Consider the following 27,669-nt stretch of genomic DNA (forward strand, 5'->3'; position numbering starts at 1 on the left):
ATTATGAGAAACTTTTGAAATCCCCAAATTAATTTTCTTAAAACCAAGCTGGATTACAATAGCTCAAAAACTTTTTGTTGGAATGACTATTGGAATGGAATGGAATGACTATTTTGATTTGAAATTTTGAGGCTTCCCAACGTTATCAGAAATCTAAAATTGCCTCTCTGCAAAATAAGATTTTAAGATTAACTGAGGCAAATGATTAAAGAAAAACAAAATAGCTTCTGAAGCTTCAGGCTCTTCTTCCTTAGCTTCTTCATCTCAGGTTCCACCTCAGGTGCCATCTTGTCTTTCTCCCTCAGCTCCTATGGCCAGACTCTCTGCCTCTGGCACAAACTTCCTCCTTCCTTTTATACTGTCTATACCTCCTCTGTACCCTCAGTGCCCCCATACTAATTTTCTTGCTAAACTTCCCCTTTTGTCTGAAACTCTCCCTACTCCCTCTTCCTTTGAAATTGCCAGAATCTGTTGCTTTAAAATTAAGCCTTCTGAGGAGCCAGAGGCTAAACCCTTAATTTCTTATATTCCCTGGACTAAAGCTGAACTGTGAGCAATAGTCAAAGGTTTTCCCAAAGTAACAGAAGATCTTCATAGATTTGCTGAGGAATTTAATACAGTCATTCAAACTTGACAACCTGGTTTCTCTGACTTACATCACCTAGTTCATATATTTGTCAGTGAAGGCCAGGCCCAGCATTGGATAAAAACTACTAATTGGGAAAATCTTGAAAGGTCTCTAGCATTACAAGTGGGAGACCAGCCCAGTAACTTATTATATGATCACACTTAAGCAATCATGAGGCGACTTCATCAGGTAATTCCTACGGCTTTTCCAAAGCCTGTTGATTGGAACAAAATTCACGCTTGCACACAAAAATCTGATAATCCTGTTTATGACTATCACAATCAACTTCAGATTGTTTTAAAAGAAAATTCTGCTCTTCTTTCAGATGTGGATTCCACCTGGGTAACTGTTAACTCTTATGTTTATTACTGGGCTGAACTGGCTCTTTTCCTTTCTAGTAAAAAGGAGCAGGATAGAATGGAAAACGATGTCCACTCCAGATTTAGCTAACCTGGCAAACCAGCTCACTCCAGCTCTAGGTGGGTAACCCTGCCCCCCCCCAAAAAAAAGACTACTAAAATTCTTAATCTTCAAATCCAGCAACTAAAAGACTCCTAAACAAAACCAAAACCCTCCTAGTTTCTGCTATTATTGTGAAGAGCCAGGACATTGGAAAGAGACTGTTAACAAGTATATGTACCTCAGGCCTTCAGCCCTCTAACCAGCCTTTCCAACATCTGCCCAATTCTCAATGACAGGACTCTGATAAACTACAGGGGCTCTTCCCAATCCTCCCTCTCAATCGACTTGGAGAAACATTTCTCCAGATTGGGGATGAATCTCTTCTAGTCTTAACTGACCCTGGAACCATACTCTCAATGCTCAACCCTGCTACTATAAAGCAGTCCCTAAAACAGCTCAAATAGTGGGACTTCTAAACAGCCTCAAGAGTTTCCTCTCCCTGAGCCTATTCCCTTTTGTTTAGACCCTTTGAGAGATGCACACCCTTTTCTCCTTAGTTCCTCTGCCCCTATTCATTTATTAGGCTGAGACTTCTTAAAGAAGTATCATGCTGGAATTTCTTTCTCCCAAAAGGGGGAAATAATTCTAGAATTTCACAATAGTCATCAAAGTAACCAATCAGGTGAATTAAGTGATCCTTTGACATCTTTTATTTGTTTTGCCTCTGATGGCACTAGAGCTAATTCTGGAAACACTGATCATTTGTCCCTAGTGAATCAGCTGCCACCCTCCTTATGGGCAAAAACTCCAATTGATACTGGCAAAATTCACAGCGCACCTCCCATCAAGATTCAAATAGAGCCCTCAAAACCACTTCCAGAATTAATACTCCATAAGAAAAGAAGGACTTAAAGGCATAAAGCCATAAAAGAACATTACAAGGCTCAAGGTCTCATTATCCCTTACACCAGCCTGGTAAGAAAACCTAACGGCTGAGGGTGGAGGTTCATCCAGAATTTTTGAGCAGTAAACAACATTGTTATCCCTTGACACCCCGTTGTTCCTAATCCCCGTACATTACTAACATCCATTCTTACTGGAAGTAAATTCTTTACTGTTACTGATTTATGTAGTCCATTCTTTAATATTCCAGTTGATGAAGCTGGCCAATACCTTTTTGCTCTCACTTGGGAAGAAAAACAATTCCCCTGGACAGTAATGTCCCAGGGTTTTGCTGAGGGTCCTTCTTATTTCTCACAAATCCCAAAGGCTGATCTGGATTATATAAAGTTCCCTAGAGGTTCTACTATGTGGATGATTTGCTTCTTTGCTCTACTTCTCAATCATCCTCACAGGAAGACAGTATTCACTTGCCAAAGTTTTTAGCCTGAAAGGGACATAAGGTTGTCAAAGAAAAATTGCAGTTTGCCCAAACCCAGGTTCGATATTTAGGGCATCTGATATCAGAACAAAAGCTACATGTAGATCCAGATACACTTCATGATGCCCTAAGTTTTCCCAAACTCCAAACTAACCGCCAACTGCAACGTTTTCTCAGGATAGTTGGTTACTGCCAAAATTGAATTCCAAATTTCTCTCTTATGGCCAAACCTCTGTATGCTTTATTAAACAATAACGACCATGACTCAAACTTATGGGAAGAACCAAACAATATAGCCTTTAAGGCCTTAAAGTTGAGTCTGATGAACCCGCCTGCCCTTGAGAATCCCAATTATCAAATTCCCTCTTTTCCTTTTTGTATATGAAAAGGAAGAGAATGTCCTTGGTGTACTCACCCAAAACCACGGGGTCCACCATCAACCCACACTGCATTATTGCCAATAACTGGACCCTGTGGCACAGGGATATCCTGCTTGCCTTAAAGCCATTATGGCCACTGCCCTTTGGGTTAAGGCCACCAAGAAAACTGTGGGATCCCCTCTAACTATTTTTGTACTTCATGCAGTAGAAGCCCTCCTGAATTCTCATCACCCTCAATATTTCTCAGCCAGCTGCCTCACCTCCTATGAAGGAAGTCCTTTTGTTAACTGCTCCTCGCATAACTCTTTTATGCTATAATAACCTTAACCCTGCTACTCTTCCCCCCTCTGTCACGAAAGAAGTCCCTCTTGACTGCTTAACACTGACTGATCACCTCCTGACTCCTCATGGTGATTTACAGGAAAGATCTCTCAGTAACACTGACTTCTCATGGTTCACTGATGTTCTTATTTAAAAGGTAACAATGGCAAATATTATGTTGGGTATGCTTTGCAACTCCTTTTGATGTTGCTGAGGCAGCATCTTTACCAATGGTTACTTTGGCCCAACAGGCTGAATTATACACTCTCAAATGGGCTTGTACTTTAAATAAGGGCAAAACTGCCAATATTTATACTGATGGTACACACTTTAAGAGTAGTTCATGATTTTGGAATACTGTGGAAGCAACGTGGCTTCCTTACTTCCAGCAGAAATAAAATTCTAAATGGCTCTTATGTTCAGGAATGCAATATTTTTATCTGCCACTTTAGCTATTACTAATATTCCAGGGCATTCTAAACTTTACTCTCTGGAAGCTAAGGGAAATCACTTTGCTGACATTTTTGCAGAGAATGCTGCCCTGAAAGGGGCTAACAGCATTCTGTTGGTCCAAAGGAACATTTCCCCAGATGATAACTTAGAAAAACTGGCTAAAGAAGGCCAACAACTGGCCTCAGAAAAGGAAAAACAAGATTAGAAATTCAAAAATTGTTGCTTTGATAAAAAGAGAAAGCTCTGGTTTAGACTAACTAACAACCCAGTCCTACTGGAGACTCTAAAATCCCCATTCATCACCCCTGTACGTGCCTTAAACCACTGGTCTACTGACAAAATGACAGCATTCATGAATCAGTATTGATGGGGAAACACTGACAAATCCACCAAAAGTATCTACCTCACTTGTCCCACTTGTCTGAAATACAACCCAAAGAAGTCTGTTTGTACCGCTCCTAAACAACTTAAACTGTCCAATGGACCACTCAAGGTCTGACAACTTGCTCTGGCTCATGGATATAAATACGTTTTAGCAATGGTCTATGTGTTTTCACATACAGACAGGCCTCCCTTGCAGACAGGCTACTGCTTCTTCTGTGGTTAAGGTCCTTTTAGAAAAGAGTATCCCTACCTGGGGAATTCCTCTCAAATTTCATGGTGAAGGAACACATTTTACTGATCAGGCCCTTCAACAAGTCTGCTATTTAGCCAGTTTTACAACACTTTCACTGTGCTTTCCACTTTCAATTCTCCTTTAGGTGAATGCACTAATGGCATTATTATGACTCAATTGGCAAAATTTGTAAAGGCCCTCCAGATACCTCGCCATTGGTCCTTCTAAATCTCAGATCCACCCCTTTTGGAACTCATAAAGCTCTCACCCTTTAAGACAGCCACAGGATGCTCAATGCACTTGGCTCTTGCTTCTTTTGACTCACAACTGATAAGAGGAGAGATACTCCAATATTGCAAAGGTCTAATTGCTTCTATTAAAAATAACCATGTTTTGGTAGAGCAATCTTTTCATAGTGTACTTGTGGGAGATGATGACCTTAAACATCACCTGGCAACCTGGATATTTTGTCTATTGGAAAGAAACACCTCCAGAAGAACTCTCTTCAACCTCACTGGAAAGGCCCCTATCAGGTACTGCAAACCAGCCCTTGTGCTGCCAAACTCCAAGGAGTGGACTCTTGGATTAATGTGACACACTAAAAACTGCACTGAACCCTGACTGGCCCTGCACATCGTCTGATGACCTGAAGGTAAAGGTTTCCCATAATTGAAGCCACATCTGATGAGACAGCTTTCCCAAGATATCCAGACCAGGCCTGTTGGAACCTTGTCTGCCAAACCTTTGATGATGACATAACACTTCAGATGCTCTCCAATCTCTATGATCTTTATAACATAGAGACTTTAGATTAAAAGCGCCTGAAAGTTCTTCCTCCTACCTCTCCTTGATACTTGAATGTGACTTCAATAGGTTTCCAATCTGTACTTTCTCTCCAATGTGAGACACCACACCCAGCAAAGGCCCCTCCTGGCATTAAGGGACAAAAAGCCACTGAAACCAGAAAACCTGATTCTTGATCAGCAGTGCTTTCAGAGAAAGACCTTGATCAAAAGGGGTAAAATGTAAAATATTAACAAACAGAAACTTCAATTAAATAGAGTTGGGAGACCAGAAGGCAGAGCTCTCATGCCCTGTGATGACAGCAGAGCACAACATGAAAAAGAAAGACTCCTCTTCCTTCCTGGCAAGGACTCAGCCAATGAAAAACCATGGACTCTGTTTACTATAGCCCTCCCAACTTCCTTTTCCCCTCTCTAAAAGCATTCTCCTTCCCTTGCTGTGCAGGAACTTGCACGTGGCTCATCCATGGCTGCAGACCCCAAACTGCACTGATGACCTTATTAAGTCTTTATAGCCAATATATGAGTCAGAACACACTTTGTTTTCATTTATTAAACTTGACTCCATAAGTAAGCAAAAGAGTTGAGCCTATAGTGATTATACCCCACTTCTCTAGCTTGAGGAAAGGATCCAGTGAGAAGCAGGATCTCCTCTAATGGGAGAGGAGGCAAGAGTGAGGGGAGAACTATAAAAGGTCTGACTCTCTGGGATAACTGCTGGAATTTCCATCAATCCAGTGCATGCTATTCTAAAACCAATCCTACTCCTACGGCTCTCAATGAGACTAAATAGATGGGGACCCACAAAGCTTAGCCATCGGTCTACAAGGATCATGAAAACTGTCATCTAAAGCCACCCTACTCCTGAAAGGAAGAATACCTGATCTTTTTGTCCTAGGGCCATCTCTCTCTTTTTTCCCCCTTCTCTCTCTCTTCTTAAATTCATCCAATAAATAGGCCTCATTTTCTTAGAGTATCCAGTACCAAAGAATGCTTCAGTCAGCCAAACAATTCTAGTGACTTAGCAAAAACTGAAAGAGGAAAGAAAAGATTTATAAATACTGCAAGTTAGTCCAGAAGTAATCCTGCAACAGGCTGTTAAGAACTACCCATTTGTTGTTCCTCTCTTCACACTTATCAAGAAGAAGGTAGTTACAGGCAGTCTGAGAATGACCAATAGAATAGAAGAAACCAGATTTTCAAAATGGAGGTACCAAATTATGACCAAAGTCAAGTGGTCTCCACCTTTTTTTCAGTCTGAAAATGTCTAAATTAAATAGCTTTGTTTTCTACATTGCAAGTGCTATATTAAAGATTAGTTTCAGTAAGCCAAAAACCAAAAACAAACAAAAGAAAAACTGGGCCTAGTTTTTATCTTGATAAACTCAATATAAAAAGCATTTTTGGTTTTTCCTTGATATATACAGCATATAACTATTCCTAACTAGAACACCTGATGAAGAAAATAAACAATCAAATTATGAATTTTTAAAAAATCACCTTGGATGAAATGATAGACTCTTCCTGGTCAGCATTTTTGCACTTTTTTCCTGTGTCTTGCTCTGCTGATATACTTTCTGTACTTCCTGATGAAATTAATCGCTTTCTTCCTTGCTGTGTGATGTTTACTTGGGTTTTGTCTTTGCAGATTCCTTCTTTTCCACTTTCTCGGATTACATTATTATCTTAATCACACACAAGTACATAAACACAAAGAAAAAGAAGAAAATTATCTCCTGTACCTTCAAATGTCAATAATCCATACCAAAAAAAAAAAAAAAAAGGCAGAAGGAAAGAAAAAGGATAAAAGAGCAAGTAAATTTAAAGTTCTATTTATATTAAGGCCAATCTCCAATCTGAAAATGCATATTTGCAAATCTCAAAAAGTATTAAGCAGCACCATGGCCAAGAGCTCCAGCCCTGAAATCATCCTGGCCAAGATGCTAATGTGGGCAGGCTCCATCCTTTAACTGTTTCACCTCACCTCTCTCAACTTTGGTTTCATCATCTGGAAAAAGGGAGTTATAATAATAACTGATGGAGTTATTAGGAGGAGTAAATGAGGTAAGATATATAAACTCTCAGAGTACCACATGTATGTTAGTTATCGTATACATTTTTTAAAATTTTGGCATTGAATTTCTCTAACAGAAAATCTGACATATAGCTATCCAATGAATTTTACATATACTTACTGAGCCTCTATCATCCACAGTGAGGAATACAACTTAAGTTACCTTAAACACAGATTAAGTACCTAAAGTAACTGAAAAGGAAGAGCAACCTCTACAAACTTCACTGATAAAGAAAACAAGTCTCAACAGCAATGGACACTGCATTGCCATAATACTTATTCAAGGTTCAATGTAGTGGGGAAACTTAAATCAGCATCATATTTTGTTAACAAATTCATGAATTGTCTAATCAGAAAAGAAAAAAGATCTGCTTATTTTAAGAGGAAAATCTTCATGGTTAGTTGTCTTTCTCCTCTACTTCATGAGGGCATAGACTTTCTGTGCCTTGTTCACTGTCCCCCATTTTGTGTCTCTAGTATCTAGACCTATACCTAACACAAAACTGATACTCAATGAATATGTTTGAGTAATTGAATTGTTAGCATACACAGAAATTGTCCAAAGATCCTTTGAGAGACTGGACAGGTATGTAAGGCAATCTGTAGTCACTATTTTAATGTTCTAAAGCAAAGGTTAGCAAACTTCTGTAAAAAGCCAGAGAATAAATATTTTAAGCACTGTGAGCCATATAATATTTGTCACAACTATCCAACTCTGCCTTGTAGTGTGAAACCAGCCATAGACAATACATACATGGATGAGTATGGCTATGTTCCAATAAAACTTTCTTTACAGAGACAGGCAGTGGGCTGAATTTGGCTCATGGGCTGTAGTTTGCTCAGAGCTGTTCTAAAGGATATTCAAATGCCCTGAAATGACACACCCTCATTAAATTCAGAAAAGAAATACTAATAGAATATTGTCCATATTATTGAACAGGAAAATCACTGAACCAATATAAAAGTAATGTATTTATCAAAGGAAACTTATGAAAAAACTATCTAATAACTAAACTCAGCCTCAATTATTTAAATCTTTGTTTTGAATCTAAATTAGGGAACATTTCACATCATTTTAGAAACTGGCAGAAATAGGACTAAATAAAACTGACTATACAGTTTGGTGAAGCAAATGACCAAATATTATAACAGTTATGAATTAGTGAAACCAAGGGAAATAATCAACTATGATACTGTTTACTATGCTAGGAACTAAAAAACTGTATATTAAATAAGGCACAGCTTTTCCACAAATGAGAGTTCACCACATTCCAAGTGTCATAGATGTATATAAAATTCTAAAATTAAATATATATATATTTAAAATATCCAATTCTTTAAAATTCCAAATGATATACTACAAATATCCCTTCTAGGGACCAGAGCTCAATTTTTTTTTTTTTTTTTTGCATAGGAAGAAGTCATTTTGATATTGTTAAAATGTTCTTCACAAAGTGTATATAAAATATGTAAGTTAACTGGCTCGTAACAATCTTTATATCTGGCATATAAAATATTTTTCTAAATCCAGGATAGGTATACTTAAATGATAGAAATATAAAAGAAATTAGCTATTAGAGCAAATCAGTTTATTTTAAACAATTACTAACTGCATTTACTTACATGATCAGTTACACTAATACTATATGAATACTAGCTCAACTATATGCATATATGTCATTAAAATCACAACCATCCAATTTTATCCTCCAAAGAAACCACTCCTAACAGTTATAGTAACAATTTGATGCATATCCTTCTCAACTTTTTCCTAAGTATAAGCAAATATATTTACAAATACATAAATATATACAGGGCTAAAAGTATACATGCTATTATTTCTCTGGGATAAATACCTAGAATTGGAATTTCTGGACCAAAATGTGTTATACATTTAAAGATTTAAGAGATATTGGCAAATATCTCTATTTAATGTCTCTAAATAACTTTAAGAGGCTATACCAACTTATACTTCCACCAACCACGTTTGCTGATACCCATTTTGGTCAGTACTGAATATTATCAATTACTTAGATTTTGATGAGCTTAATAAACAGAAACTGGTATCTGGTTGTTTTAATTTACATTTCCCTATCTGATAGTAGTCATATATTTATTGGCTGTTTCTATTTATTCTTCTGTAGTACAGCATATAAAATGCCCCAAATTTCTACCAAGTTCTTTCTTTTGTGTTACTAAGTAGACAATTATTAAAAGCCTTCTATCTATTTTATAACTGTGACAGATAATATCTCCCAGTATATTGTTTGTCAGTCTGCTATTTGCCTCTGACTTTGTTTACAGTGTCTTTTGCATTAAATTTTTTTTTTACCTTTAATCTAAATAGATCTGCCAAATTTTCCCTTATGGTTCTAGGCTCCTCATCATCTTAAGAACGTCTCCCAGAAGTAATAAAAAATATTTCCCCATATTTTCTTCAAATGCCTTAATAGTTTCAATTTTTACATTGGTTATTAATTCAACAGAAGTTTATTTATGAATATGGCATGAGCAGTGAGTGCTCTATTATTATTTCTTCCAAATGGAAAGCTAATTCTCCCAACATCATATTTAATAATGATGCATCCTTTCCCCATCAATTTAACTGATAATTTCTTATATATTAAATGTGTGTTATTCTAATCTGCTTTGGGGTGTTTCATTCTTTTTTATTGGTCTAACTTACCTATTCCTATGCCAGAACTATCAACTACTAAAAGTAGGCACCAGCCTAGATTGTGAAAAAGGAAAGTTCTATAAAGAAATGAATATTTCTGTCATTCAAACTGTCCTTGAGCATATATAAAAAATCTCCTAATGCACTTTACACAATGCTGACATAGCTCTAATGTCAAAATCTGACATGGATGGCACAAATGGAGAAAAATACTAACCACACTTATGAATATAGATACAAACGTCCTAAACTAAGTATCAGCAAATCTAGCACAGCCTGAAAATAATAAGTCACCACAATAAAATTAACTTATTCCAGGAACACAAGCATGGTACAACATTAGGAAATCTACCAACATCATTAATTACATTATCATATGAAAATGCAGGACTGTTTCTATAACAAAATTTCTTTTCAAAGAATTCAACAGTTATTCCTGAAGGAATCAGTCAATCACCCTAAACATGATGAGTGTCAGAATCAAATACCAATCATATTAAGTGCTGAAACACTAACAGAATTACTGTTAAAATCAGGAATACAGATGCCAATTTTATCCATTTTTATTTAAAATTTATAGGATCTAACTTATGAAATAAGAAATGTTTTTAAAAGCAGTAAATAGATCAGAAGAGCCAAAATTATCGTAATTCTGTAGATATGACTATATAGCTAGAAAATCCAAGAGGCTAAAAAATGATTAGAATTAATTAGATCATTTAACAAGGATGCTTAAAATAAAGTAAATGTTTATAAAGAATAAGAAGAGCTTTAAGTAAACTGAACCATAATCAAATTAAACAATGTCAGTTAAATATTTATAATCTGTATTGAGTTGTCATACAGAAAATATTCAGAGTCCAAAATTAAGTGTAAACTAAATGCTTTGGGGACTACTTACTACTTCAACCTTATCAGCATGTGCCATTTTTCATAACTCCATGTTGGAGGATTAGAAGATGGGGAAAGAAGAATACTAAAGGGTTGCATGATAACCAGTGAAAATACAAAAGCTGCCTTTTCAATCTAGCAAGAGTGTCATACCCTAGGAGTTCTAACTTGTCCTGGGGTCTAGAAGGTTGAGGAAGCAAATGGAAGCAAAGAGAGGGGAGGCTCTAATACCCTTTGCCCAAATATTTATATTCACTTACCAATCACTAAGGGGCATGGAAAAATTTTAGCCCAGGCCTGAGGAGCTCATGATAACATCTAAGGGCTAGTACCTGGGGACCCAGAAAAGTAAATAAATTAGAAGTATACTGGTTGAAAGACAGAAAGGATAGCCTGATCACAGCAAACATTCACGTACATATAAGGATTAAACTAACAGTTAAACTGAGAAAAGATCTAGGAGAGAATGCAAGGGCATATTAATAAAATAAAAAGCAAAAACCAAACCAAACCAAACCCCCAAAGCATACAGAGGGTAAATTTAGGCGGCCATCCAGGTATAGTGATATGGTTCAGAGCATGGGCTTTAGAGCCAGACAGAACAAGGTCTCAATTATAGCTCTGGCATTTATTATGATCTTAAATAAGTTAGTTAACATCAGTTAACATTATTATTTGTCCTGTAATTAATGTCACAGATGGTTCCAAAATATCAAGACGGTTTCAGATAGTCTAAATAAAGATCAATGAACACAATAGAGTACTAAAGCTGCAAAAGACATAAGAAAGTATCCTACATCTAAATGAGCCTAAAATACATCTTGGAAATTGATTTTTCAAAATCATTAGCATCGGTCTATTGACCTGGATGATATATTACTTAAACAAACAGAACAATAACAATAAAAACTACACAGCAGAAAAAGTCAAATTATTCCAACCTTTAATTAGCTGGATTCAAGTACGAAACTGTCCTTTACTTCTAAATCTTTCTGTCTTTAAAGGAGTTAAGTAACCTAACTTCACTTTTTTAAGTATTCCCCCAAAGTCTGAATTTTTAAGACATGCCTGAATGCAAAGACTTTTTTATCTTATTTTGAAGCTTTAGCATTTTAAGTATATTATGTACTATATAATATTCCTGTCCAAATCAATGTCAAATTACTCATTTGTATTTTCAAGGTGAGGTGCCCAAAAAAGTGCTTCTTATTTTATATGGTGCATTTATCAAGTGAAAATTAATGGATATTTGCTTCAAATTTATAATTTGAAGCAAATATATTTTAGACGATTATAAGTCATGTAATAATGGTAGTACAGAAGCAGATAGAGTACAAAATAACTCTGAAAGAAAAGAACTTGTTTGCAAGGAGGCAGTTCACACTGGTCCAATTTTTGGTCAAATAATATTCTTTCTATATTAGAGAAAAGGTTCTACTGAGGGAAAGTGCTGCCCCCTCTCCACTACCATCCCCCATTCCCATCCTGCAAACTGAGAAGAACCACACTTAATGAGAAATGTTACTGATAAAAATATATTATACACGTAATGATGGGGGGTGGGGGATTGAAAACCACTGTCCTGGAATAAAACACTTAGCAGGAAATCTTAGATTTAAATACGAAAATTCTCTAGACTAAATCACATCTCCCTCACCACATGATATATAAGCTACTTTTGCCACAAGATCACTCTGATCCTACTACAATCTAAATTAGCATTAAATAAGGAATATTCTGTACACAACATATTTGATCAAAAACTTTAGAAGACTTCTATGACCACTACGCTGAACATGAGAAACAGTAAGAGTCGGAACATTCAACTAACATATATTGTGCTGTTAATTGTACTGTCAATTGTGCTGTTAATTCATAAAAGACAATGTTCAAGGTAAAAAGGCAGATTGACTGAACTGATCATCCCAAACAAAACCATTACAAATTTTAGACAAAGTATTTTTTTTAAAAAAATAACTATTTGAAGGCACTAGAGAATAACCAAAAAGGCAGAAATGAAGAGTCTGACCTTGAAAAATTAAACTACAGTCTGTGAGGTTTATCAATTTATGGCTTTTTCCCTGAGGGCATCCCCCAATTCGCAGGTGACAGAAAGCTGCAGCCTTACTGGCTTAAGTGGTCAGAGGGCTGAGTCTGAGGCTAACAGAGTAGGTAGAAAGTTAAAGACAAAATTCCAGAAGGAAGAAAGGCTTAGAGAGCCAAGAACCAAAATCTACATTTAAAACTGACCCAAATCCCTGGCTGGTTGCTAAACTACATGCGCAGAGACTGCAGCTGCTGTCCACACGGAGGAAACAGAGTTCAGGGCCTGAATTAAATGCCCATTAAGAAAACAGGAAGTAAATTTCCCATTAGGCCCAGTTAATTGCCTATTAGAATAAAAATATTTATACAGAGGGATATAAAATCAAAGTCTCTATACTCTATCATTCATAACATCCAAGAGCATAAACAAGAAAATGTGACCCATATAAAGGAAAATAAGCAGCCAATAGAAACTAAACCTGAGATGACTGAAAAGTTGCAAATAAAATGCAGACTGAATAATACAATGTAGCAAACATTTTAATAATCTTGAATCAATGGGAATACCCAGCAGATGACATAAATCATTGTGGTATCTGCTATAACAGTGAACTATGCTAGGACACTGGTCTCATCTTCTTTGACTCCTTCAGCACGTACCATTGTGTGCCTGTAGTTTTTTGTTTAATTAAATAATTAAATTAATTTTAAACACTCTTACTGTGCTTGTCTTTTACCTTAGACATGACCCCAACAGGTCTGTTTGAAAACCTACTTTAATAAGTCATCTGTATTGCTTTCAGTATTAAAATGAATAGTATTTTTCTACATATGTAAATGGCACATATTGTAATGGGTGAAACCTAGAGTTGACCAGGAAACAATTTTTCGAAAGTTTTTTTTTCCACTGTAGTATAAAGGGAGTGCTTTAGCAACATATATCATGATCCTTTAATATTTACACTTTTTGATAAACTAATTTCCTTTCTACAATTTATACCATAGTAATAATAAGAGTAGACTTCTAAGATATTCACGATTTTTAATCGCACTTATTAATGACACTGCAATTTGAGACAGTGAATAAATATTCAGTAATAAGATAATTCTTAAATGATGATGTATTAAGACCATGTATTACTGCGGTTGGCAGAATTCTAAAATGAACCCTCCCCAAGATTTCCTGCCCTAATCCCCAGGACTGTGAATAAGATGAGATATCATGCCCATGATTATGCTAGGTTATATGGCAAAATAAATGTTGCACCTATTTTTAAGGTTACAAATCAGTTTATCTTGGGTTAATTAAATGGGAGACTATGTACATGGGCCTGATCTAGTCAACAAATCCTTTAGAGCAGAGAGTTTTCTCAGCTAGCCAACGAGGGGAAATCAGAGAGACGCAAAGCTGGAGAAAGGTCTGTTGTGTTATGCTGGCCTTGAAAATGAAGTGCAAGAACAGAAAAATGCCCTCTAGGAGCAGAGTGAGCTCCAGCCAACAGTCAGCAGGAAAACAAGTCCTTTAGTCCTCCAACTGCAAGGAAGCAAATTCTCCACGATTGGAATAATCTTCTAAGGGGATTCTCTCATGACACCCAGGTCAGAACCCAGCCTGACAGACACTTCGATTTCTCTTGTGAAAATCTCAACAAACAACCCAGTTGAATCTGCCCGGACTTCTCATCTTTAAAACTGTGAGCTAGGGCTTCCCTGGTGGCGCAGTGGTTGAGAGTCCGCCTGCCGATGCAGGGGACACGGGTTCGTGCCCCGGTCCGGGAGGATCCCACATGCTGCAGAGTGGCTGGGCCCGTGAGCCATGGCCCCTGAGCCTGCGCGTCCGGAGCCTGTGCTCCACAACGGGAGAGGCCACAACAGTGAGAGGCCCGCATACCGCAAACAAAACAAAACAAAAAAAACTGTGAGCTAGGGCTTCCCTGGTGGTGCAGTGGTTAAGAATCTGCCTGCCAATGCAGGGGACACGGGTTCGAGCCTTGGTCCGGGAAGATCCCACATGCTACTGAGCACCGAAGCCAGTGTGCCACAACTACTGAGCCTGAGCTCTAGAGCCCACGAGTCACAACTACTGAAGCCCGCATGCCTAGAGCCCATACTCTGCAACAAGAGAAGCCATCGCAATGAGAAGCCCGCGCACTGCAACGAAGACCCAATGCAGCCATAAATAAATAAATAAATAAATAAACAAACTTATTTTTAAAAAACCTGTGAGCTAATAAATGGGTACTGTTTTAAGCCACTAAAAAATAATCATAATCATAATAATTAGCAGAATGGTGTTCGATAAATGGCATAAAATAAAAGTTTATGTTTAAAATTAGACTTCACGAACACATCTAAAGAAATGTTAGGCTAAGTTATACACTTACATAACTGCTATTCTGTCTTCATTTGTTCAGAAAAACTTTCAAATTCTGTTAAATATTTTCTTGAAACAAAACCTACCTCCACTGATGACTGGTAATGAAAGGTTCTGATCACTTAGATTTTCTGTTAACATCCACGCTGGAAGGATTCTTTTCCTCTGGGAAGGGTTTGGCTGTTGCTTACTCAAGTCTCTACTTTCATCTAGGAAAGACTAAAAAGGCACCTATATATTAATTGCTAAAAATAATCCTGCTTCCTTAATAAAACCATAACAATTATTTACTTGCAGAAAACTACCATTAAAAAAATCCATCTGGGGCTTCCCTGGTGGCGCAGTGGTTGAGAGTCCGCCTGCTGATGCAGGGGACACGGGTTCGTGCCCCGGTCCAGGAGGGTCCCACATGCCGCGGAGCGGCTGGGCCCGTGAGCCATGGCCACTGAGCCTGCGCGTCCGGAGCCTGTGCTCCACAACGGGAGAGGCCACAACAGTGAGAGGCCCGCGTACCGCAAAAAAAAAAAAAATCCATCTGCAACTGTGGACTGAGTTGCTCAAAGTTCTCAAAGAAAGAAATTCAATATCTCTATTAGTTGAAGTGTTGGTCTAGTGTGATACTCTCTAGAGCTTAACTTACAAAGAGCAGAAGCATATCAATGCTATAAATTTTGTCATATGTCTGATACCAGTTGTCTTTTCTTTCCTTAAGGAACATGTTATAAATGGATGAGATCTTAAATTTCTTACCACACTATTTGCAGCGGTCGGGGTCTTTCCTATTTCTGTGCTTCTTTCCAGCTGTGGGGCATCAGGTGTCTCATCAGGCAAATCAATCGAGGAAGATTTTGGCGTTTCATTCAATATATCATCTTCATCAAGTATTTGACTGTTTCTATGAAATACAATTGAAATTCATTTATTAATCACTTAAATTTAAAACATTTCTATTGCCTACCATGCCATTATGTGGTTCTCCCAAGTACATCTAACTAATGGGTTATGCTACTTTTCTCAGACTTAGGAAGACAAAAAAGCAGATTATAGTAGGCTAGAATAAAATATATAGACTAGAATATGTTCCTCATCTTCTGCCCACTCTATCACCATAAAATACATTAATCTTTCCAAAACATGGGCCTAGAAACCACAGCTATTTATAAGATGGGCAATGGCCATCTCTATGAAGGCTTAAGAGTTATTTACTTACTATATAGTATTTGTTCAGATTGTCCATAAAAGTTAAGATCTCCTCCAAGTATCCAAAAAGAAAATGCAAACTGTAAGAACATCAGCTAAGCTAGTTAGGCTCTTGAAGAAAAAAGAAATAAAATCCTGAGGTCAAGTTCACACACAGCTGCTACTGGGGTCCTGGCCAGTGCAGCCACTTGTGAAATCTCCCCAAACTTGTAGTCCGACACAGGAGCATCCACGGTCACATGTGGAACATACCAGCAGAACCAATTACCTCCTACTTGCTGCAAAGTGTGGTAAGATCATCCAAAGTTCTGGATCATTATTCTTTATGTATGCATAGAGATGATCCAACAGACTTATCTTTTTTTTGTTTTTTCATTTTTTTGTTTTTTTTGCGGTACGCGGGTCTCTCACTGCTGTGGCCTCCCCCCCGCCGTGGAGCACAGGCTCCGGACACGCAGGCTCAGCGGCCATGGCTCACAGGCCCAGCCGCTCCGCGGCACGCGGGATCCCCCCAGACCGGGGCATGAACCTGCATCCCCTGCGTCGGCAGGTGGACTCTCAACCACTGTGCCACCAGGGAAGCCCCAGACTTATCTTTTTGAAAATTTGAAAATATAGATGGAAATACCACTCAGAAATAAAAAGAAAAAAAGTATGATATGTACATCAACTTGGATGAATCTCAAAGGCAGTTTGCTAAGTGAAAGAAGCCAGACACAAAAAGTACATATCGTATGAATCCATGCATACGTCATTCTGAAGAGGTAAAGCTACAAGGACAGAAATCAGATCAGAAGTCACCAGAAACAGTGGGTGGCAGAGGGGAATGACCACAAAGAGGCAAGAGGGAATTTTCTGGGGAAATGAAAATGTTCTATATCTCACTGTGGTGGTACTTACATGACTACACAAATTTGTCAAAGTGCATTGAATTATACATTTAAAAGGGGTGAATTTTACTATTGGTAAAATGTTCCTCAGTAAACACTAACATTAAAAAACTTTGTCTAGCTGAGAAAAGAATAATTAATGGCTTGTTTTATTTGTTTTAGTGTATCTTATAGGAATAACCTCCTTCAAAGGCAGACTCGAATTCATGGCAGGAATCAGTCAAAAGAGAACAACTTACTTAGACTAAATTTCCCTGCAACACCACTGTTTTAGTTCATTCAATAAATATTTTTTAAATACCTAGGGTGTGTCAGACACTGTGCCAGGCACTGGGGACTCAGAGTTGAAAATGTATGATTGCATGAAATTGCACTCCCACCACAATATTCAAATCCATTTTACTCACAACACACAGGTGTGCTTCCAAATTCTGATTTTTTTCCTCAAATTTTCTTAATATTTAATTTGAAAAATATTAAGAAACACTCCAGAGAAATGCAATGGCTTTTTACAACTTACAGTGTTACAAATTAAGCAACATCATCCATTCCATTTCTAGTTTTTCTATTCTGGCATAAATTCAAGACTAATACACACACATCCTATAGCCATAGGGAATTTTTATTAATATTTACCAAGAATAAATATAACAACAAAAAAAATCCTATCCCAGAACAAAATTCCAACATTTAGTTTCAAATAGGTCAAAGTGCAAATTATTCTCTTATACTTTTATTTAAATATAAATATTGTCACTGTGATATGGACATATTCTTATATTATCTTCAAATACTTCCTCAAGCAATCAACTATCACAGATTTATAATAGTGTAATCAGAATTTGTTAAAAAATAAAAACTTGGAATTTAATCTAAATACAATATAACACAGGTAAATGAGTTACCCTTTTCTTTGGTAATAGCTATCAAGACATAATTCACATAATCATGAAATTCATGCTGTTAAAGTATAAAATTCAATAGTTTTAGTATATTCCAAAGTTATACAATGATCACCAATATCTAATTTTGGAACATATTCATCACCTCAAAAAGAAATCCCATATGCAACAGCAGTCACTTCCCATTCTCTTCTCCAGCCCCAGCAACTGCTAATCTACTTTCTGTCTCTAGAGATTTACATTTTCAGAAACTTCATATAGATGGAATCATACAAGTTGTTTGTATACAGATGTTTTCAATTCTTTTGGGTACATTCCTAGGAGTGCAATTGCTGTGTCACATGTAATTCTGCGTTTAAAATTTTGAGGAACTGCCAGAATGTGTTCCAAAGAGGCAGTAACACTTTACAACCCACTACCAAAGCATAAGAGTTCCAATCTCTCCACAACCTCATCAACACTTGTTATTATGTCTTTTTTACCATAGCTACCCTACTGAACGTGAAATGGTATCTCATTGTGGCTCTGATTAGCATTTCATGTTGAGCATCTTTTCATGTGCTTATCGGCCAGTCGGGTATTTTCCCTGAAGAAATGTCTACTCAAATTTAGTATGCATTTTGAAATTGGGTTGTCTTTTTATTACTGTGCTGTAAAAGTTCTTTACATAGTCTAGATAGAAGTCCCCTATCAGATATATGACTTGCAAATGTTTTCTCTCCTTCTGTGGGTTGTCTTTTCACTTCCTCGATGGTATCCTTAGAAGCACAGAAGTTTTTAACTGTGATGAAGTCCAATTTATCTATTTTGTTTGCTTGTGCTTTTGTTCTTATATCTAAGAAATCATTGCCTAATCCAAGGTCACAAAAATTTATACTTGTGTTTTTTTCTAAGCATTTCATAGTTTTAGCTCTTATATTAGGTCTCTGGTGCATTTTAAGTTTTTTTTTTCTATGTTGTGAGGTAGGAGTCTAACTTCATTCTTTTGCATTTGTCCCAGCACCACTTATTGAGAAGGCTACTCTTTTCTCCATTTAAATGTTTTGGCACTCTTGTAGAAAATTAATTGGCCATAGTGTAAGGGTTTATATCTGGACCCTCAACTGTATTCCACTGACCTGTATGTCTTTCTTCACACCAGTACTACACTGTCTTGATTACTGTAGCTTTGTAGCAGGTTTTGAAATTATGAAGTGTGAATCTTCCAACTCTTTTCTTCTTTTTAAAGACTGTTTTGGCAATTAAGTTATTCTTAACTCTTAAAGATATATTCCAAGTTATATTTAAATATAAGTTATATATTTTGTCTTTAATACAAAATGTACTGCTAATATGTATGAGCTGGATCTAAAAGTAAGTTTTAAAATAATTATAAATGAATTGTAAACATGCACACTTTCATATTACAATGGCATTTTCATCAACATTTTATTGTTTTGTCCTGTCCAAAATTAAAGTGATTAAAATTAGCTATTTATATGGAATCTAAGTATTAAGAACTTTAACAATTTGAAAGAAAAATGTAACTTGGTACAAAAGATTTACTTTCCTTTCCTCAACAGTGTTTTAAAGAAAATAATCCCTCTAGAGAGAGAATGTTATACTTCCTTATCAGCAATGAAATTCAGATAAAGAAAATGTTATACAATATTTCATTCATGTATTCAAGAAGCCAATGCCTGCTAAGCACCCACTACTGGGGAAGCAATAGGAATGCAAAATTAATGTTGGTCCTTCTATATGAAATACGTCAAAATTTAATTAGCTAAAATCTAAAACTTTTTTTTGGCTTTCTTACTTTGACTTCTCAAAAAAGTATGGATTTTAGTACTTCTCACAGAATAATTTCATAGAAACATATACAGAAAAGAGTGAAAAATGAACACACTAGAGCTGATATATATAGACCCGTATGCTCTCATTGAGTTCATTATGAATGGGATTTATTATACAGAATGTAAACACTACATGAAAAGCATGCTGACATGAGTGAAGTGAGAACCTAAAGAAATGACAAGCTTTTGTATGGTTGTTTTGTTGTTCAAATCTCTTTCTTACATTCATAACTGGTTGGAAGAAAAAATTTACAATGATATCAGGGGTCCTTACAACTGACACAAAGCACATAGGTTTTCTTTTCTGTTCTTATTCAAATTTAAAAATATTTCAACATGTAGAAATATAGAGAAAATATAATGTATGTATTCTATCTACCTATCTATTAATATAAATACTTCTGTATCCACCACCCAAATAGAAACATTTTGTCATATTTGCTCCAGATTAATTATAAATACAATCAAAGCTTCCTCTGTGTCCAGCCTCAATCTTGTTCCTCTCCCTCTCATCCCTTCTTTGAAGGAAAATTATTCTGATTTTATTATTCACATGCATGTCCTTATACTTTTACTACTATATGTATACATCCATTACTTGTGTGTATATATATATACACATAATATATATATTATTCATGAAGTAATCCAAATAATCCATAATACACAGGTATAATATGTAATATATATCTATATACAAACGGTGTATGCTTTATATATATGTAATCTTTTTGTTTGTTTCTTTCCTCAACATTACATTGTGGAGATTTATCCACATTTTAACCTGGAGCTCTCTCTAGTTCATTCACTTTCACTCCATTTTAAAACTACACCAAATTTATTTAGCCACTCTCCAAGTGTCTTCACTATTAGAATGACTGCTATAGTAAGCTTTCTTATACAGTCAGGGAAGTCAGTAAGAGCTATCGTCCTAGTCAGCTTGTATTTGAATTCTCTGTCACATATTAGCTATGTGACCTTGGGCAAGTCTCAAACCTTCTGTGTCTCAGTTTCCTAATCTGTAATATAGGGATTTTAACAGTACCTATTCCTTATAAAGATGGTTGTGAAGATTAAAAAGTTCATACGTGTAAATCTTACACAACAGTACAACAGTGTTTTTATGAGGTAGACACTACAAAATGGAGCTAGTTCTAAAATATATGAGAATCCCAATGGTATCAAAAAATGTCTAAAATATATTTCAATACTTCCACAGTCTAAGACATGGTTCACTCCTCCTTGCTAGAGGATAGCAGCCTTTCTTGTCTGGAGACCAGGCAGCTGCCTCCTAATGGTATACCTGTCATGACGATACTTGCCTTCCTCAAGACCTGCCCTCCCACCCCTCGTGGCTTCTATTCCAATAACCAAGGTCAACTCATCATTGTCTGACTAGAAAAGTACTGTCCCTACTTCAACAGGAAAGCAAATATTTACTAAAGAGCTACAGGACCTGGCTAATATGTACTGACAGAAACCAGAAGAGCATGCCCAAGAATAGATCTTGAAGATGCTAAAACAGGGGATGCAGAATAAAACTGGAAAAAAAACACTGCAACCTGTCCTGCAACCTGGGATTTAAGGTACTGGCAAGGACACCTGAAGCCAGTCCTAATATACAGCTGAAACGGCTTGTTCATGCTTGGAAAAAGAATATGTTTACAGTAAATAGGGTAGAAATAGAGAATGCCCTGGCATGATACTGAAAAGGGGGTCAGTAGGCTCTAAGAGGTGGGCATGCTAAAATGGACTTATTACATGAGACTAGAGAATCCCCCACCTGACCATGTTCCCCAGAAGGGCCCAGAACACTAAGCTATAAGGTACATACTAGTGAGGCAGTGTTGAAGAGCTCAATGGTAACTGCCTCTATAGGTCAATGTTGATGGTAGGAGAGGCTGCCAAGAACAAGGCTCTTTAGCATCAATGGAGATGACAGCATTCTAGAATTGTACAGGCCAGGTGGTTAGCATTTAACCATCAGAGGCTAAGTGGACATTATTTGCATAACAGTCAGCAAAGTTGTAATGGCACTGATCTATAAGCACCATTAACAATGGCTATCCACCCAGCTGGAGATTACATTGCCCAGCTTTCCTTGCAACTCCGTGTAGCCATGTGCCAAACAACCCGATCAAAACGTGGGCAGAAGACTTAAATAGGCATTTTTCCAAAGAAAACATATAGATTACTAACAGGAACATGAAAAGTTGCTTAACATCACTAATTATTAGAGAAATGCAAATCAAAACACCATGAGATATCACTTCACACCTGTCAGAATGGCTATCATCAAAACGTGTACAAATAACAAGTGTTGGTGAGGATGTGGAGAAAAGGGAACCCTTGTGCACTGTTTAAGACTATAAATTGGTGCAGCCACTATGGAAAACACTACAGAGGTTCCTCAAAAAACTAAAAATAGAACTACCATATGATCCAGCAATTCCATTCCTGGCTATGTATCCTAGAAAAACAAAAACACTAATTCGAAAAGATACATGCACCCTGATGTTCATAGCAGCACTATTTACAACAGCCAAGATATGGAAGCAGCCCAAGTGCCCATCAACAGATGAATGGCCTGTTGTTATACAAAGATACATATATATATACATATATATATATATATATACACATACACACACGTACACACACACACACACACACACACACAATGGAATATTACTCATCCATAAAAAAGAATAAAATTCTGCCATTTGCAACAATATGCAGGGACCTAGAGAGTTTTACATTAGTGAAATAAGTCAGACAGGGAAAGACAAATACTGTACATTATCACTTATATGTGGAATCTAAAAAATACAACAAATGAATGTATATAGCAAAACAGAAAGAGACTCACAGATATAGAAAACAAACTAGTGTATACCACTAGGGAGAGGGAAGGGAGATGAGCAAGACAGTGTTATGGGATTAAGAGATAAAAACTACTGTGAATAAAATGGATAAGCGAAAGGATATATTGTACAGCACAGGGAATTACAGCCATCTCTCAGTAATAACTTTAAACGGAGTATAATCTATAAAAATACTGAATCACTATGTTGTACACCTGAAACTAATATAATATTATAAATCAACTATAATTTTTAAAATGACAGAGAATATATCCATCACCCCCAAAAAGTTCCCTTGTGGCCCCCCTTCCTAGTCAATCCTCCAGAAATAAACATTGATGGATTAGTTTTCTTATAATAGGATGTAATATAAATGTAACTATACAGTAGGTATTGTTTTGTGCCTTGCTTCCTCAGGATTTTCTAAATAGACAATCATGTCATCTGCAAATAAAGACAGTTTTGCTTCTTTCTTTCCAGTATGATGCACTTTATTTCTTTTTCTTGCTTTACTGGACTGGCTAGGACCTCCAGTCAACATGGAATAGAAGTTGTGCAAATGGATATCTTTGTTTTGTTCCCAACTGTAGGGAGAGAACTTTTCAATACCTCACTACTAAGTATTTTTTTATAGGAAGGAAATTTCCTTCTTTTCCTAGTTTTCTCTAAGGTTTTTTTAACAAGTATTAAATTTTTGTCACAATTGTTTTTAGGCATCTACTGGAATGACAGTTCTTTAATCTGTTATAGTGAATTTCACTGTTGGTTTTTTTTTATATATATGATAAATTCACCTTGCATTTCTCAGACAAATTTCACTTGGTCATAGTGTATTAAAATCCATTTCACACATTGCTGGGTTTGACTTCTAAATATTTTGTTATAAGGAATGTGGGTTTGTATTTACTTTTCTTGTAATGTTCTTGTCTGATTTTGGTATCAGGATTATGGAAGCTTCATAAAATGAGTGGGGAAGTGTACTCTCTTCTACTTTGGAGAACAAAGTATAATATTGGTATTATTTGTACCTTGTAAGTTTAAGAGAAATCACTAGTGAAGTTCCTTGCAGGAAATTCTTAAATCAGGAACTCAATTTCTTTAATGGACATAGGATTCATCAGATTTTCTATTTCTTCCTGTATCAGTTTTGGTAAATTGTGTTTTTCAAGGAATGCATCCATTCATTTAGGCTATCAGTTTTACTGGCATAAAGTTTTACATAATTATTTCTTCATTATTCTTTTAAGGTCTGCAGGATCAGTAGTGATATTGCCTCTTCCATTCCTGATATTGATAATTTGTGTTTTCCAGCTTCTTTTTCTTGGTAAGCCTTGTCAATTTTATCAATTTTATTAGTCTTTTCAGGAAACTAACTTTAGGCTTTGTTGATCTTCTTTGTTATTTGTCTATGTTCTATTTCGTTGGTTTCTAGTCCTATTCTTCTTATTGTTTCCTTTTTTCTGTCTATTTTGGGATTAATTTACTCCTGTTTGTCTATCTTCTTAAAATAGAAGGAAAGGGCATCAGTTTTACCTCTTTCTTCTCTTCTAATATAGGCATTTAATATAAATTTCCCTCAAAGGACTACTTTAGATATATTTCACAAATGTTTTTGTTATGTTTTCAGTATTATTCTGTTCAAAATGTTTTCTCATTGCCCTTGTGATTTCTCTTGGATCCAGAGGTTACCTAGGTATGTGCTGTTTAATTTCAAAACACTTGAAGATTTTCCTAGATATTGCATTTTTATTGATTTTTAAATTTAATACCAGTGCCATCAAAGAACACACTCTATATAATTTTGTCCATCTACTTCTATAGGTCCAGTTTAAGTATTCTATAATTTAAAAGCTAAAACAAAGGCGAATAATCTGCTAATGACTGCCTCAACGAAACTAGCGCATTAATTTCAATTTTACATCAGCTATTTATTGTAACCTCATTTCATCCGTTTCCCTATTCTATATTTTCTGTTATTTTTATAAGAAATAAGAGTTATACAAGCATAATCTAAAACAGAGGTTAATACCTTAAGAAAATTTTAAAAACTAAAAAAAAAGATTAAGAAAACGTAGTCAGTTTCAAATTAACTATCCTGGTTATTGTTAGATGCGAAATATATTCTAAACACAATGGTAAAAGATACAACATATGGAAGCAATCACTATTGAGGCATAAATTTCCAAAATCTAATGTTTTCTAGAAACACACACACACACACACACACACACACACACACACACACACACACGCTCACCATGTAAGACCTATCGCCAATATAGTTGAATTCTAGAGTGGTTTCTACTGAAGCTTTTGTGGATGACTGAGGAATTAGATTACAAATACCATTACTTAATTGCATTTCATCAGGCAATCTTACCTTAAAGTACGTTCCACTTCCATTTCAGAATGTGTAGACAAAACACGAAAAATGTATTTGTCAACTAATAAAGAGAAACTATCTCCAGGATTCAACCAGTGCCATAGATTTGTCTTCAATGGTAAGAGCTGGCTCTTCTCAGAAGACTGATAAAAGCACGGATTTGTATGTATCTAACAAATTAAAGAAAAAGAATACAGTGATGTAGTAACTCAAAATCATGACAAAACTACAACTAAATATGAACTGATTCAAAATTTGTGTCAAAACAATTCTAAGTATAAACTTACACTTAAAAGTCTAATAAATCTGGCACTTCTAAGTATCATAATTATTATCTAAACATAAAAAAAATAGTTGTAACATACCTCCCATTGCTCTAGGAATCAAAGAAAAAAGCAAAGTTATCAATTAACTGGTTAAAAGATACTTCTATTTTGTTTGAGAGATGACTGGACATTGGAAAGAGAAACATGAAAAATAATTATCAGTATGTAAACTGAGTCCCCCAATTTTGATATCCAAAATTCACTAATCTCTTGAAAATTCTCTTCTGCTTATTTTCCCCTAATAATTTCTTACTATGATTAAAAAATGAGAAACTATGGGAAGGAAATTCTTGATCAAATTTCTCAAGCAAACAACATACCTTTTTTCTTTACTCCTCACAGAGGAAACTTCTTATTTTGTTTAAATGAAATTCCCCTCTGAAGATCATCATCCATATTCAAATTGCAAGAGGTAAATATATCTCAATGTCAAAGCTATTACAATATCCCCTATTTTGAATTATGTTTCCACTGATTACCTCATGTTAGCAAAGATAATGAGAGTTGCCTCCATAATTAACACCTATTGAAAGGCATCTTAAAAATTCTAACTAAAATCAAGCTGAATTTAGCCATCTCCAGAATAGCCTTCTTGTCATCTAAACCACTGGGTCTTTTAATAAGCTTTAGCATATACCAAAGCAATCCACATTAATGCAGATCTTCAGTTTTTTAAAAGAATTTTACATAGAGCAACTCCCCCTACCACCCATTCATCTGTCTACTTCATCAGTATAAATGACTTTTTTCTAGAGACATCAACCATCTCTCCATTTAAAGCAAGGTAAATGTCACCCTGAGATTGGACATATGACAAACATTCTCAGTTTTTCTATTTATACTTCATTAAAGTATCTTGAGATACAACTAAATTTTCACACATCAAAACTTTTTCTGATCCCAACCATTTAATATATCTATAGGCGTTAAGATATGTTTTATTCACCCTGAGTTTGAACAGACTAGAAATGAGTATAAATTCAGTAGGTAAAAACTTCTGTTCCTACTGTAAAAAATATTCATTATGGAAAAATTAAGGAAGCTTATAATAGTCCTCTTTTTAATGTATTTTGAAATTCTAGAAATGCATCAGTATTTTATTTTCTTTTTACCCCTCAAAAACTTTCTTTTCATTGGGAAACTTGGTTAAAATTTTTATTAAATATAGTTACTTTCATTTTTTAAAAATCTTAATCATTTATGGAATATAAACTAAGTAAGATATAAACAAGTCTAGAATATTGTTATAAAACATGAAGCAAATAATGTTAAGTTAGGTAGATTACTTTGCATTATAATTTATTTTTCATTTGTTTTTATTTCTTAAAATGCCTATTTCTATGGAAAAAGAATAGGGTATTTCAAGCGTAAATACAGGGTATTCTGATTTAGTTTCGATTATATATTAAAACACACCAAAATATCCACAAACTTTTACTGAACATCTACAACATTCTTTCATTCCATTCAAATGTCAAGCTCCAGATCATTTACCTCTGAAGTATCCCGAGTCCATCTCTCTTTAGCATTTGCAGTCACTGCCCTAGTTCAAACTCTTACCCACTGCTTGCATTTCTTGCTTATGCTAACATCATATCAAGTCTCCCTGATTTCCTTTACCTCACTGCTTCCTAAGTTATTTTTTTACATTTCCCTACATAAGGCCTCTGATGCTTCTCCAATATAAGCAAAGCATAGCAGTGAAGGCTCTTCATAAATCTACAGTGGTTTGCAACCTCATCTCTCACCTTCATACACCAAAATCTTCACCCTATACATACAATCTTTGATCCAATCATTGAGACCTACTCAAAAATGCTCTTTTGTTTACTACAGCCTCAGTAATGTCTTATCCCACCCCACCTTTCTGCTTGAACTATTGGAACCAGTCCCTATCAGTTCAAAGATAGTCATCTGATAAATCACCACTAGACTCCAAGGTCCATGGGTGCAGGTAACTACCTAACACAGTTCTAACAGTCTACGATTAAAATGACTACAGAAGCCTCTAGCAGCAGGAAGAATCAATGATATTTCAACTGTCAATCATTAGTGAATAATCTCAGGAACGGTTCCAAATAGTGCACTATAAGAAGTGAGGCTTGAAGTCTAATGTACTTAATAAAAATGCTACCTGTTGAATCACTTAAATAGAGTCACCCCTAAAACTGTTTGACTGCATTCTCTATAAGATGTCATATTAAATGATTTTTTAAAATTATA

General features: G+C 35.8%; 1 protein-coding gene across 6 annotated transcripts in view; it reads right to left on the reverse strand.

Annotated features, from left to right (window-relative positions):
* The window catches only part of APLF (aprataxin and PNKP like factor), a 110,160-nt gene that overhangs the window by 58,830 nt on the left and 23,661 nt on the right, over positions 1 to 27,669 (reverse strand). For all 6 annotated transcript variants that reach the window (XR_016395420.1, XM_022597206.3, XM_022597208.3 and 3 more), the window contains exons 3-6: positions 25,118 to 25,290; positions 15,797 to 15,941; positions 15,133 to 15,265; positions 6,485 to 6,669 (exon numbers count right to left, since the gene is read on the reverse strand). Coding sequence is in view for 5 of the 6 variants with exons in the window: in XM_022597206.3 (XP_022452914.2) it covers positions 6,485 to 6,669; positions 15,133 to 15,265; positions 15,797 to 15,941; positions 25,118 to 25,290 (636 nt within the window). In the remaining variant the exon portion in view is untranslated. The remainder of the gene's footprint in view (positions 1 to 6,484; positions 6,670 to 15,132; positions 15,266 to 15,796; positions 15,942 to 25,117; positions 25,291 to 27,669) is intronic.

Source organism: Delphinapterus leucas, chromosome 13 (genome assembly GCF_059928025.1).
Source record: "Delphinapterus leucas isolate spDelLeu-1000000601 "Yukka" chromosome 13, BTC_Dleu_Yukka2, whole genome shotgun sequence".
Lineage (NCBI taxonomy): Eukaryota > Metazoa > Chordata > Mammalia > Artiodactyla > Monodontidae > Delphinapterus > Delphinapterus leucas.